The sequence below is a fragment of the Erpetoichthys calabaricus genome, chromosome 7 (assembly GCF_900747795.2).
Source record: "Erpetoichthys calabaricus chromosome 7, fErpCal1.3, whole genome shotgun sequence".
Taxonomy (NCBI): domain Eukaryota; kingdom Metazoa; phylum Chordata; class Cladistia; order Polypteriformes; family Polypteridae; genus Erpetoichthys; species Erpetoichthys calabaricus.
Window position 1 is genome coordinate 188592646 of NC_041400.2, and position 15948 is coordinate 188608593.

Genomic DNA, 15948 nt, shown 5'->3' on the forward strand with positions numbered 1-15948 from the left:
GGATGACCAGACACTGTGTCAGAACACAAAATTCGCCTTACTGATTGACATTTCACGTCCCTTTCTGCCATCATTTGATAGAATACTGTCAAGGTATGTGAATTCGTTAACCTCATTGATTACATGCCGCCCATTGGTTATTTGCAGCCTAGCTTTACGGCTAACCCGCATGATCTCAGACCTGCCCGGGCTGATGATTAAGCAGACTCTCCCTGCTTCACGTTCAGGGTTTGTGGTCACAGATTGTAGCACAGGTTTAGTACTGTGCCCGAGATAGTAAGATACTCAGCCCACTATAGTAAGAAAATTCTAATGACACAAAACACCAATAACTTACTGAGCATACAAACCAGAAACACTTTTGATCTCTTAAAGCCCAAAGTCTGATGACCAAATAAATCACATATGACAGTAAGATTTTTTTAATGAAAACCCAGAGTCTTATTATCAGTATACAGACAAAGAAAGGTGGCGATCTTGTTTTTGTGAAACTGAGGACAAACAAATGATACATTCTTTAAAAAAAATGTGTAAATGTGTCGAACAGGAAACTGGAGGAAAAAATTCAATTTTCCACTAAAAATTGGAAGCGTGAAAATGATCTGAAAATGTCATATTAAAATCATTAATTCAACCAGTGGGTTTGTCTGTCTCCAGGGTTTATTGTGACATTACATTTCAGAAATTAAAATCTTTGGCGTGCAAATGTTTTAGCAGATCAGCACCTGACCTCTTAACTTCAGATACAATGGATTGGAAAGAGTGTATTTAAGAATGATTGAAGTTGCTTCTTTGCGTATAGTATGTACCAAGACATTAACTGTGTGAATGTTAATGTTGGAATAATTTAACATAATTGTTATTAAATACACATTAAGGCATCTGCATAGAAAGCTATACAGTTTACATATAAAAAAATATTTACAGCATTATGTAATACTGTAACCTAAACCCTAGTGGTCCACACTTGTCTTATCACTACCAGATAAATCAGTTATCCTCCTGGCTGAAGTGGTACCTCACTGGAGGGCCAGGCAGATCTTCATCTCCATCAGATTCAGGTGGAAAAGATACTGTCAGATCAACGTATTTCTTCTCGGATGACGGCTTAATTAGCTTTTGCATTCTTGATGGGGAAAGACAGATAAAAACATTTAGTAAAATTAATAGTAACCAAGTCCAAATTCTAATGCTTTAATGTCAAAGCTCACATAAAAAGACATGTTTTACTATTGTACAGGTATCTGGGTCAATGTATTCTAAGTTAAGACTGGTAATACTTACGCAAGTTTAAGCCTCTTGTTATGACCGGGCATAACTGGAACATACAACATTTTAACGCCATACACCACCATTGTAGGCTCAATTCCGTATTTTTCCTAAAACGAAAATGTCAGTAAATTAGTACTTTTATGAAAATCATTCGGATAGTTCTTTGGAAGGTTATGGAGAAACAAAAGGAACAGGCCTGTCTCCTTCTCTCTTTCGTTTGTATACAGTACCTCTGTAAACCTTACACCTAATCTTAAGACTTTCATTAGTAGCCCTAATGTTAATATTAATTTTGTGGTTATTTTTAGACGACCTTCCCTAACCCTATTCTAAACTTAACCCCTGGTGACGGGGCTCTAATGTTAAGAGTTATTAAACTTTATGCCTAATCTTAAGACTCTCACTAGTAGCCCTAATGTTTAACGTTAATCACTAGGTCACATTTGTTAGATGTTTTTTCTAAATTTCACTTTATTCCATTTTAGTATTATAACCCTAATACAGGGGTCTCCAACTCCAGTCCTGGAGAGCTACTGTGGCTGCAGGTTTTCATCCATCCATCCATCCATTATCCAACCCGCTATGTCCTAACTACAGGGTCACGGGAGTCTGCTGGAGCCAATCCCAGCTAACACAGGGCGCAAGGCAGGAAACAAACCTTGGGCAGGGTGCCAGCCCACCGCAGGGCACACACACACACACACACACACACACACCCACGCATCCACACACCAAACACACACTAGGGACAATTTAGAATCACCAATGCACCTAACCTGCATGTCTTTGGACTGTGGGAGGAAACCCATGCAGACACGGGGAGAACATGCAAACTCCACGCAGTCCGGACCCGGGAAGCTAACCTGGGTCTCCTAACTGCGAGGCACTACGCCACCGTGCCACACAGATTTTCATTCTAACTATTTTCTTAATTAGCGACCGGATTTTGCTGCTAACTAACTCTTTGCCTTAATTTTAATTGATGCACAACTTAAGACTCGGCTACTTAATTATTTCTTTTTTTCCTTAACTAGGTGGCTTCGCCCCCTGCTCACTTCGCTCACCAACCCCCGTGTCTCTGCTGCTCGCTATGTGAAGAGGGGGGCTGAACGCACCCCAAGTCAAAGCGGTCGCTCCTGCGACACCCCCTCTTAAACAGTGATACAATGGGAAACAAACACCTTTTTTACCTCCTCTTTGCTCGATCAGCTGCTGGTTTGCTGCTGCTGCCACACCGCGTGATCTACATCTCGCATGGCGCACTTCTGTCATATCACCTATGTCCATATATTCGATCCTTTTTTGTTTTTACCTTTTCATCAATATCGCATTGAATTTTCTTTCTCTCTACAAGAAATGTGTCTGACAATAGCATTCACACAAATGAGAAATGATTTCTCTCGCGGGATTTCACTTTCACCAAACAACAAATCTTTTAATTCTAGCGGATACGCCTCTTCATTTGGAAGAAACACTACTTTTTTTTTTTCCCCTGATGGCAACACGAATTATACGATATACAAGTCTCCAACTTAAAGTTTTCTCTGTTCCGTTATTTCACTGAGTAATATTTTCCGTTTGTTTGTGCTAATGTGATTTTTACTATCCTTTTAATAAGATTTTTGAATTTTCGTACTTCCATTATCTCTAACCTGCTCTGCATGTGTATCGTGCCAACATTTTTTAATTCTTTATGACATTCTACTTTGTCATGTACTCTTGTTTAATTTCTGGCCCCGGGTGTGGTTAAACCTCTTGGCACAAAGACTCGTCTCACAGGACATGAAAGTGTCTCTCTGAGAAAATCATGTCTCGTCTCCTACCAACCTTCCAAGATTTATTTTTATAAAAGAGAGAATAGCAACTAAGCAATATTAAGACACAAAATGTACCAACACATAAACAACAACCTGCGTCCACCACACAATAACAGAAAATAAAGGTGAAGGCCTCAGTAATGTTGATCTGCTCAGGTCCTCAAAACATTTTGACAGCCAACCCTCTTAAAAATGAAAATCAACAGTTTTGGAAATGTCTGTCATGGAATTAAATAACAAGTTTAATTAGCAACGAGTATTGGCTTCAAATTAAGAAACTGAACGAAGTGAAGTGAAGTGAGTTTGAGGCCCCAACTCATCTGATGTGGCTCACTTCACATCAAATTTATGTTTAGGTTCTGTTTAAGGAAAAAAGAATCAATTCAGCGGTCAGAGTCTCAAGAAAAGTCAATTAAAATAAAGGGAAATAGTTAATTAGCAGCAAAAACTGGTCACTAATTAAGAAAAGAGTTAGAATGAAAACTTGCAGCCACAGAAGCTCTCCAGGACTGGAGTTGGAGACCCCTGCTCCAAAATATAAAAAAAAATTAGTCCCTAATGTTAAGTCTTTGAACCATGGGTATATTATACATTGACCTATTAATTTCTTGGCTATTAAACATTTATTTATTTTTTAAGGAAATATCTTTTAAATGATAAATACTCCTTTTAAAGTTTTTTTTTTTTTTTTTAAATATAATTCATATTCCCCCGTGACCCTGTGTTCGGATTCAGCGGGTTGGAAAATGGATGGATGGATGGATAATTCATATTGATAACATTTTGAGCTCAAGTTTGAAGTGTTGTAATTAAAAATAGTTTACATAACTTTTAAAAACAGACCTTTAATATCTATTTTTGAAATATGATTTACTAAAATTAGTCATTGGTTTTAGGTATGAATAGATGACACTTGGGAGTATTTATAATTGGGGTGGTAATAACATTATGGATGCATGCAGTTTAATTAAAAATATTTTTTATGGGATGTGTGTGCCAGTGCCATGGTCCATTGGACTTTCTTCCTCCTCTACCCTGTAAATGTAACAGCAGGTCAGGTCACTTGCAGAAATTCTGGGATAACTTTGCACTTATGAGGTGTAATGATAAGGGGGATGAAACAAAAAAAAAAAAAGTGACGGTGTGATCAGGCACTGATGGACCTCGACCTTGGAAATCAGCTTGTATCTCTTTGGAAGTTGTCTTTGGCTTTGTGTCTGCCATTCTTAAGATCCTTCTCCGCATTCTGGGGTCAAGTTCCCTCTTGCAGTCTCGTCCAGGGAGGTTGGCTACAGTCCTATAGACCATCAACTTCTTAATAACTGTCGCAACTGCTGTCAAAGAAACATCAGTCTGCTTGGAGATGATGGTCTTCTAGCCTTTACCTTTCACATGCTTGTCTGTCATTTTGTTTCTGATCTCCTCAGACAACTCTCTCCTTTGCTTTCCCTGGTCCATGTTCAGAGTGCGACACACGATGACACCAAACAGCAGAGTGACGACTGTTCTGCTAAAATGGGCTAAATGATTGATTGCACGATTGCATAAATGTGTGACACTAATTCAAGAAAACAGTGACTGAAAAAAAATCATTCGATTCTAATTATTTATGGTCTTTTCTAGAGGCACCAACAAATGTTTTTTAGAATTTTACACTAATTTAAGAGTATCTTAAATCTTATTTCTTTTCACGTTTTCTTTGCTTTATTTGATGACATACCAAAGACATGCAGGTATACGTGGGAAAATTTCTTTTCATTTAATCACATTTCAGTAGACATATAATAATAATAATAATTCATTATGGCACTAAATGGGCTGTAAGGGGACCGACAAATGTGCCCACGTCTACAGATTTACAAATGTTCTGTGACCGCAGGCATTACTTTTTAAAACCACAGTGACTGCTTTTTTGCAGCAACTTGTGCTCAGATGAGCTGTAAATGAATTGTAACTCATTTTTTACCTTCAAATATGGGACGTTACTCACAGATGTTTCATACAGAGCATTCAGATTAATCTTTTTTAGTCCATCATCCTATGTATTTTGTCCAAGTTTATACATATTTTCTTTTTATTTTATCTTAGTGTGTAACTCACATTTAATGTTAGGCTAGTTCCACACTACTAGATCTTCTTTTAACTAAGACCAGTGAGTTCCAGTTTGGAGTACAGAGAAGTGACAGACTGTGTGGGCACCACTCATTATCAGTGCTTACGTGCGAGTATCCATGGGTATTTCTGAGTGTCTGTGTTTGTGTATTAATGATAAGGTGCACAAGAGTAGGCCAGTCCATAATAAAGTTGGGAGTCCTGCAGTAGACGTCATGGTGCTGTGTCACATATCTACGATCTGTTTCTTGCAACTGAAAGATCATGGCGGATGTTTGCAGACTGGCCGACCAACCACAAGCATTACCTGGTAGGTAAGGATCCAAATAATCAGATTGGGATTCAGACCTATGAATGTAATACTCCGATCTTCACCCAGTCAAGTAAGTGAACCAGCCGCCATGGCGCAATGTCAGAGGCTTTGCCTCAGGCGCTGATGTCTGAGGTTCGAGTCCCATAAGGGGAAGCAAAGGTGTGCACACCTGACGAGCCCCAATTAGGGCGAAACACGTATCGTGTACTCATTGTATTATTTGGCAAGTACTGTATGATACGTCTATGATCTGCTTCTCGAAACTGAGAAAATGTGGCAGATGTCCGCTGACTGGTCGACCAACCACAAGCATTACCTGGTTGATGACCATCGAAATAATCAGATTGAGATTTTTAAGTGAACCAGCTGCCACGGCCCAACGTCAGAGGCTTCGCCGCAAGCGCTGACGTCTGAGGTTCAATTCCCATAAGGGGAAGCAAAGGTACGCACACCTGACAAACTCCAATTAGGGCGAAACTCAAACTGTGTACTCATTGTATTATTTGGCAAGTACTGTATAACACATCTATGATCTGCTTCTTGCAACTGAGAGGCAGTGGAGGATGTCTGCTGACTGGCCAACCAACCACAAGAATTACCTGTTAGGTAACCATCCAAATAATCAGATTGCAATTTTTAAGTGAATCGGCCGCCTTGGCAGAACATCAGAGGCATTGCATCAGGCACTGACGTTCGCAGTTCGATTTTCATAAGAAGAAGTAAAGGTGCGCACACCTGACGAGCCCCAATAAGGGCGAAACATGTGTCGTGTACGGTTTGTATTATTTGCCAGGTACCGTGTCACATATCTATGATCTGCTTCTTGCAATTGAGAGGACGTGGCTGATGTTTGTTAACTGGCCGACCAACTACACGTGTTACCTGGTAGGTAACCATCCAAATAAATCAGATTGCGATTCAGACCTATGAATATATGGTTATTCAGCATTATAAACTAAAGAAACATCCAATTCAGGATTTATGCAGGTAAGAAGAAGTATTATAGTATCTAATCAAGAGAATCTTAAATGTCTTAGGTATTTATTATAGTTTATAGGATTATTATTGTCATGTGTATTGTCAGAGTACAATAAAATACTTGTATGTATTAATCAACATCTAACATGTCACACATGCCATAAATAGTAAGTAGAACTACCTTACCTTAAATTACATAAATAAAACACACACAATGCTGTAAGAACAGAGAACTTAAGAATTTTGACAAACAAGAGGAGGCCATTCAGTCCATCAAGCTTGCTTGTTTGTTTAGCTAACAGCTAAATTGTCCTAATATCTCACCAAGATTCTTTTTAAAGGTTGTTCGAAACAGAACGATGATGTAATAAGACTTAAGAGTAACACTTTACTTTAAATACTACAAAAATGCAACGATTACTCTTACGTAGCAAGACCTTAACAAACACTTATTTGGGTCTTCATAACACTTACAAAGCCTCAGTGAAGTGTTTTATTCATCTCTGCAATGTGACCTACTAACAAAACTTCCATTTTGGAGTGGTCTGAGGGGGCTTAACTGAGACACATTTCCCTTTTATTTATGTACTAGCTGTCCCCCGTGGCTCCGCCCACATAGTAGTGAAACAGGACAGATCGTTTTCTTTCTTTCTTTCAAAGAAACATCACGCCATAATCTTTCCTACATATAAAATCTGTCTGTCTTTGCTTTAGTTGACAGTAAAACTATGCAACATTCCATGATCTGCTTCTCACAACTGAAAGAGGGCACCGTGGTGGATGTTTGCCGAATGGCAGACCAACCACAAGCGTTACCTGGTAGGTAACCACACACACACAATTCAGGTCGTCCAGACACAAGACTACGAATGCAGTGTATGTATATATATATATATATATATATATATATATATATATATATATATATATACACACACACACATATATATATATATATATATATATATATATATATATATATACACACACACACATATATATATATATATATGTGTGTGTGTGTGTGTAGAGAGAGAGATTTAGTATAAGACCAGTGAATCATTTATATTAAAAAGCCATTTTACCATCAGGTCAATATGCCACACAGCAGAGATATGAATATCCTATCTACTGAAGTGTTACAAGTGTTTTGGAGAGGGTCCCAAGCCCAGATAAATGTGAAGAGTTGGTGTTAGGAAAGGCGTGCGGCTAAAAAAAAAAAAAATCACACTGAAACCTAGAAAACAACAACACCGCAAAGAAGTAGGAAAAAATAAAGAAGACGATGAAGACCAAAAGAAGCCTTTCTTAAGGTCTTGATGTATAAGACTAAATGAGCAACAGATGCATTTCTGAAGTACCTAAACTAAAATGTTACGAACTTAAGAATAGAAATGTAATTGATTGATCACTTTAAAAGGGTTTATACTATTGTGTAGTTTCCATCATAAACAAGACTTTCTACATTGTGTTTTCTAATGCTTTACAAGATATTTCCTCACCTGAACAGCATTTATAAAATCTGAGAGAGTAAAATCTTCCTTTCCATGAATCGTCCACCTGTCCCATATTGAAAAAGATATTCCTTCTCTGTTACAAAAAAAAAGGATAAATGTGAAAAAAACTAAGTATTTTAAATTCAATTGATTTCATACTGCAAGTTTTAAAACTGTCATGCCATCTGTTTATAGTCCAGTTATTCGATAACTAACTTCACATTAAGAAGCCCTCCAGGATCAAACATGAATCTCATTGACGTACTGATTTCCTAATTATATTTATTGCACAGTAAAAACTTACAAAAAAAATTAATGAACAACTCTAAGAATGTATGATGGCACTGGCGATTACGTTAATCTACACATTCATGGGATGAAGGTTGTAACCAGAACACAAATCCATTTTAGAGCTGTCAAGAATTTTGAATAAGGCAGACAAACTGGAGCAGCGGATCTCAGGCTTTTAAAATAACTTCTTTTGTACAATGTGCAATTTTTTTTTCTTTTCAAACTCACCAATCACGTACTGCATTTCGAAGAACTGATTGCCTTAGAAGGGGCCTGAGTTGCCTCAAAAGCTTGCATGTTGTAATCTTTTTAGTTAGCCAATAAAAGGTGTCATTTTGCTTGACTTTTCTCTACATTCATAATGGCTAACACGGTACAACATCCTAGTACTACAAACATGGTTTGAATAGAGACAAGAGTTTTATGGCCAGATATGAGGATTGTTTGCATCTCTCGGACTGACACAGACAACCTGACTACAGACCCACATTGTACGCATCAGAAACTTCAAAAGACTTTGTTGGGCAGTTATCTTATCCAAAGATCTTGACTAGACATTGTTCTCCTCTTTTGTTAAATTAATCTTAGCCTGAAGAGGTCTATTAATTTTTTACATTTAAGATGTCTCACTTAAAGATTTACCAATGTTGTTACTTGTCCTGGTGTCTATATAAACACAGGGAACTCCAGTTTCTGTATTCCATCTTGCCTGAAGAAGGGGCCTGAGTTGCCTCGAAAGCTTGCATATTATAATCTTTTTAGTTAGCCAATAAAAGGTGTCATTTTGCTTGACATCCCACTACATTTATAATGGCTAACATAGTACAACACCCTACTACTACAGTATTCACTAGAAACTACAAGGGACGTAAAACCATGTTATCACTAGTTAAGTACCATACGTGTAATTCCAAGGCACAACAGCAGTTGGTTCTGTACAAATTTGTGATTATGCACACATCGACCAAAACAGACAAGAATGTAATTGCTACCTTAGATAAAAGTGAGATATTTAACAAAGAATAAGCTTTGTGAGGAAGATTTTACAAGGCAGAAACGGTTTATGCCACTATCGTTCCTCTTTACAAATATATACAAAGCCTGCCTGCCAAACTCCATAACTAACTTTTCCTCCCGTTTCAGTATGATGTATGTGTACTCTTGTATTACTCTCCCATTTTCCATACATTTTAACAATGACTTTATCATAAATTGTACCCTTTGTTAAAAATGCTTGATTTCTAGTTTAGATCACCCAATTATTCTTAGAAGAGACAGTACATTTTTATGTACATTTCACATGACATTTTTATTGGACAGATTGTTGTGTAAAACATTAATCTGATTAGTCTTTTTCCTCTTTTAGAATAAACTATATTTATTGTATTTAAAAAGGATCACTGGAGAACTGTATTGCCCTTATTTCAATACATATGCACAAACTTCCACATTAAACAGCACAACCAAAACTTAACCACACCAAATTTCTTTTATAAATTTATATACACAGAGTTAAAATGAAAACAGTTCTATACACAAATATTACACTTACCGGATCTGTGTCCTTCTAACTTCTGCTGGTTTGGTGAACACGATAATTGGAAGAGCCAAATTAAAGAAACAGTTCCTAAAGGAATCAAACCCATATCCTGCAACAATCTTCAGCAGCTCCACTGCTACCTAAAAGAAAATCAATGCAAGGCTGTTACATAAATGTCAACATGGATTATTTTCCATCAGTGATAACATGCGGTCACACATGCACGTGAAGAGGGTCACCCATAAGTTTATCTAAAGTATGTAATACCACCCTGGGACAAGAGGGGGCACTGGTGCTAATCATGTGCTCTTCCCTTCCCTCCACAATGCAGAGAAAACACCCAGTGAGGGCCGCTGACCCCGCCCCTCCCGGCCTGCCCCCCTGAAAGTTTAAAGGCTGCCGGAAGAAGGCATCTTTCTATGATCAGAGCACCCTGCAGGACGGAGCTCCATCCTTCTGACCTAAATTCAAAGAACCATTCGCTTAAGCCCTGTGATGTAATCGACTTTTGTTTGTTTTGTGTCTGCACCACAGAGCACCTGCTTATTTTCACCTTAAAGGAAATGCCTACAAGAAATAAACAGGAACGACCGGGATGGCACACCAACATTTATTCTCTCCACCTTGTCATTCTTCACTCGATGACAATGCTTACAATGGATAGATCTACAGTATATAACTGATGAAATTACCTTTCACGTCAATAAGACAGAACTAAACTAGACTAGAATCTTCAAATTATATCTTACACCACATTTAGAAACTAAAACAAGGTGATAAAGTCCACATTGAATATCTGATTGTAAAAAAACTTTGTCTTTATGATATAATTGTTTTATGTACTATACTTATTTATATGCAACATTGTATCATTGCAAGGTGACAGTAAATTTTATGATGTCAAAATGGGAAGTTCATTTGGTCAAGTAAATCACGGAAGAATCCACTGTTCTACACTATAGGCATGGGTTCTCTTTTTGACCATTTTACTATACTGCTCAAAATAACTAAAGGAACACTTTTAAATCAGAGTACAGCATCAAGTCATTGAAACTTCTGGGTTACTGATCTGCTCAGTGAAGTAGTAGAGGGGGTTGTTAATCAGTTTCAGCTGCTTTGTTGCACTAGAGAGGCAACAATCAGACGACCCCCAAAACAGGAATGAATGGTTTAACAGGTGGAGGGAGGCCACTGACATTTTTCCCTCCTCATCTGTTTTGTCACTCACTACTGGTAGCATGAGGCCATACCTGGACCCTACAGAGGTGGCACAGGTAGTCCAGCTTCTCCAGGATGGCAGGCACATCAGTACGTGCCATTGCCAGAAGGTTTGCTGTGTCTCCCAGCACAGTCTCAAGGGCATGGAGGAGATTCCAGGAGACAGGCAGTTACTCTAAGAGATCTGGACAGGGCCCCCCATAGAAGGTCCTTAACCCATCAGCAGGACTGACCGGTATCTGCTCCTTTGGGCAAGGAGGAACAGGATGAGCACTTCCAGAGCCTACAAAATGACCTCCAGCAGGCAGGCCACTGGTGTGAATGTCTCTGACCAAACAATCAGAAACAGACTTCATGAAGGTGGACTGTCCAGGAGCTCAGTGATGCCCTGGTCCAGATCCGGGAGGAGATCCCCCAGGACATCATCCGTCGTCTCATTAGGATGTTGTCAGGTATGCATACAAACTACTGAGTACCATTTGGAGTTGCTGCAATGAAATTTCGCTCAAATGGACGAGCCTGCCTGCCGCATCATTTTTTCCCTTTGATTTTCGGGGTGCCTTTGATTTCAGCCCTCTGTAGGTTGATCATTTTCATTTCCATCAAACGATGTGGCATCCTTTCATTCCTAACACATTACCCAGTCCGTTTCAGTAGAGATATCCAGCAGGATGTTTTCCCCCCATTGAGATCTGATGTGTTTTCAATGTGTTCCTTTTTCTGAGAAGTTTATCAAAAAGCAGAACTCTTATTGCTTCTAATTTTGCATGAAAAGAGTGCAGAAGATGAGCAAATGTATCAAGGATTTTATCACCCTTTTAAAGGACAAGGTCTTTATACAGCTATTCAACAGATATCTGATGCTAAACTACAAACCTGCCATCCTTTCTTGGTTTTAACTAAAGAGATCCTTAGCTCTGTTGATCAAGATAGCACACCTTGCCCACCTGCCCACCATAACCCTGCTGCATGTGTTATGTTCACCTTCTTGTCTGTCTCTCTGATGCTGGCTTCCCTTCCTCCTGTTAGCTGAGTGCTTATTCCAACTCACCTCCCGAATCTGTGATCAAAATGCCTCTGGATTTGAGGCGGCTTTAAAACACAATCCCAGGGTCATTTCCCTTTAATATTTGCAATATGGACACTAGGGCTGCAGGTCTTTATATGACACAAGACTTCAAGGCAATCACCCTGCTTTGTTACAAGGACAGCATGGCCCTGTGCATTCATGTGAAAAGGTAAGTACACCCCAAGGAAACTGACGACGCAACAATGTCATCAAATAACAATCACTTAAAACTGACATGGTGTATTCATTCTCATAATCTAGATTAACAAAAAAGTCCATCCTTACACTATCATCACTTCAGACCCATCAAATTAGAAGCCCGTGTCCCATTTTTGGTGCCGATGATTAGAATCTCCTTAGGGAGTATGAAGGTGGACCTGACTGACTTATTTAAACCGCTGATATTGAGGGTCTGGGGTTCTCTTCGCTATTGACCTGTATGGTGTCATTATGCCAAGATCAAATGAGCTTTCTAAGGCCTTCAGAAAGATGTAAAGGAGACTGGCAAGGGATTTCAAAAGATCCAAAATTATTTGAAATCAAACTTTCCACTGTAAAGAAAATCATCTACAAGTGGTGTAAATTTCAGACTACAAGTAGTCCCCCAGGTTACGGACATCCGACCTACGACTTACAAATGGGGCCACAGCTGCGACGCATGCGCCTCAGTAACTGCCGCTCTGTCATCTTCGGCCTGGAGACGCTACAAGTGGTGGCTGGATGGAGGCTGGAGAGGGGCGATTTTGCTGCTCGCGCAGTGTAGTGTCCCTCGGGCGGCTCCCAGCGGCAAGTGGTGACCCGTGGTCCATAGTCACTGGGGCCACATCTATCCCCCATGTGCAGGATGGAGGCTTCATGGGGTCGCTGCCCGCCCACTACGCGGCTGCACCCACTGCTCCTGACTGGACGCAGGCTGGATGGAGCGGAGGGAGGCATTTCCCCAACACTTAATCTTGTCTCAGTGTGCTTACTTTTACACTATGTACCATTGACTTTATGCAGGTGGAATTGGAATGACTTATCAAAACAAAACACAACACAGGCAAATAAATAAAACAAGTTAAGAAGTTAACAATCTAAAATTAACCAACACACATACTCCGGAATAATCAAACTAAAGACATTAAACCTAATTCAAAATTAAAATCAAACAATAATGAATTTCCCCCTGTGTCTGACTTCCTTGGCTCTTACTCTTACTTCCTTACTCTTTTTCTATGTTAACTAATGTTGTCTTATTTTTAATTTCTTATTTTGTCTTTTATTTTTCTTTTCTTCATTATGTAAAGCACTTTGAGCTAGTTTTTGTATGAAAATGTGCTATATAAATAAATGTTGTTGTTGTTTGACTCTGCTTGTGCTTGGCCTGGGCACAGCAGTTAAAAGTAAAAATCAAAAACAGGAAAAAACACATGGGGTAAAGTAGGTCAGGGCTCCGTTGCGATGTAAGGTTTTTATAAAAACAGCAGAGCGGCTCAGACCCAGTGAGTGTAGGTGCTCAGGAGGAAAGCCAAGCGGCTGCAGAGAACTTGATGTGGGAATTGGCTAACTGTGCATAACATGCACAAAGGCCTTTACCACAGCTGTCCCTCATTGAGGCTTCGCTCCTTCGATTTATGCCTCCAATCCTTGGCTGCACTTGTACTCGCCAGGTATAAAAAGGGTCTGAATAAGTTAGAAAAAGGAAAAACAAGGAGGTAATGACAAGATGAGTACAGAATCGGATGGAGTCAGTTCAAGTTAAAAGAGGTGATGCAAGCAAGCCGCCTTGTGGTGGACCAGAGGAGTGGCGCTCCAGGGGTGGGTCTTCCTTATTGAGTACTGGAGCAGGAATGGGCGTGTAGCTACAGAGGCGGCTGGGATGGGAGTTTATCAAGGTCCGCATTTGCTGGTGTCTCAGCCCTACAGAGCTTGTGACAGCAGGGTGGGCCGGGGGGGTGGATGAGGAGGGAGAGGGAGAGGGAGAGAGAGAGAGAGTGAAATGCACTGAGAGAATGGAAAAAGGGCACATTCTAACTAGTGTTTTATGTATTTAATGACACTATTTACTTATTGATATGTATATCACTATTATTATGTAAGGGTTGTACGGGATGGGATCACATCAGGGTTCGGCTCTGAGCCCTTTCTTATTTGCAATGGTGATGGAGAGGTTGACAGACGAGATTAGACAGAAGTTCCCTTGGACTATGATGTTTTGCTGATGACATTGTGATCTGTAATGAGAGTAGGGAGCAGGTTGAGGAGACCCTGGAGAGGTGGAGATATGCTCTAGAGAGGAGAGGAATGAAGGTCAGTAGGAACAAAACAGAATACATGTATGTAAATGAGAGGGAGGTCAGTGGAATGATGAGGATGCAGAGAGTAGAGCTGACGAAGGTGGATGAGTTTAACTACTTGGGATCAACAGTACAGAGTAATGGGGATTGTGTAAGAGAGGTGAAAAAGAGACTGCAGACAGGGTAGAGAAGAGTGTCAGGAGTGATTTGTGACAGACGGGTATCAGCAAGAGTGAAAGGGAAGGTCTACAGGACGGTAGTGGGACCAGCTATGTTATATAGGTTATAGACGGTGGCACTGACCAAAAAACAGGAGACAGAGCTGGAGGTGGCAGAGTTAAAGATGCAAAGATTTGCATTGGGTGTGACGAGGATGGACAGGATTAGAAATGAGGACATTAGAGGGTCAGCTCAGGTTGGACGCTTTGGAGACAAAGTCAGAGAGGCGAGATTGCGTTGGTTTAGATATGTGCAGAGGAGAGATGCTGGGTATATTGGGAGAAGGATGCTAAGGATAGAGCTGCCAGATAAGAGAAAAAGAGGAAGGCCTAAGAGAAGGTTTATGGATGTGCTGAGAGAGGACATGCATGTGATGAGTGTAACAGAGCAAGATGAAGAGAACAGGAAGAGTGGAAAAAGATGATCCGCTGGGGCAACCCCTAACAGGAGCAGCCGAAAGAAGAAGAAGATTTGCTTATTGATTTTAACTTCCTCACCTTGGCACTGTTTCTGTGGATTTATTTATTAACTGCACCACACTTTTTGCACACAGCTTTGATTGCTTTTAATAAACACACTTAGCAGCTTTTGCAGCAGGACTTATTTTGTGTGTCCTCACTGTACCAATCTATCTCAGTACATGACAATCGATGTCCCAGGAAATGTGTGATGCCAAGGCTGTGGGCACCCAGGGCATCATAAAAGAAGAGAGAAAAAGAGAAAGCAATTTCATATTAAACTCTTACCAATCCAGACACTGCAGCTGTGGCTGTTGCAATAGCAGGGATAATCTTCCCAGCTATTCTTTTAGTTCTGAACCGGTCAGCAGACTCTATGCTGTACATCCTTGCTCTCAAGTTAGATGCAGCTGTGATAAAGTCTATATGCCCATTGCTGTCATCATCTTTCTCAAAAAGAATGGGAGTCGTCTGAAGATGCTCTGTTTTGGTTAAAGAAATTTAATTGCAATTAACACACACAGGAAAAAAACTCCAAGAAATCTCAGTGTGTTTGAATTACCTTGTAAATCATACCATACTAGTTACTGTTTTAGTTGACAGACGGTGCAGTCACCATACTGAGGAATGGTGAAGAAATACAGTGAATAAACAGTAACGGCACCATTCAGTACTTTATATCATTCTGGACATTCTAGAATTTGGGCAAAAATCCACTAAAGATTGTTTCAAGGCAATTTGCTGTAAACTGTTGGTTAATAATGCATTTCATGATGCACTTAATCAGCATAGTTGTTAAAAATTACATAATTACTAGAAAATGATATTAAAGCCTGAAGCAATAAAATTCTGAGATAGATTCTTCAACAGTGAGGAATCTCCTTAA

General features: G+C 39.7%; 1 protein-coding gene across 1 annotated transcript in view; it reads right to left on the minus strand.

Annotated features, from left to right (window-relative positions):
- Positions 1-392: 392 nt before the first annotated feature.
- uba6 (ubiquitin like modifier activating enzyme 6) overlaps positions 393-15948 on the minus strand; it is a 136708-nt gene continuing 121152 nt past the window's right edge. Inside the window, exons 29-33 of the mRNA XM_028805841.2 lie at positions 15351-15544; positions 9832-9959; positions 7995-8082; positions 1285-1379; positions 393-1126 (exon numbers count right to left, since the gene is read on the minus strand). Of these exons, the coding sequence (XP_028661674.2) occupies positions 991-1126; positions 1285-1379; positions 7995-8082; positions 9832-9959; positions 15351-15544 (641 nt within the window). The 3' untranslated portion in view covers positions 393-990. The remainder of the gene's footprint in view (positions 1127-1284; positions 1380-7994; positions 8083-9831; positions 9960-15350; positions 15545-15948) is intronic.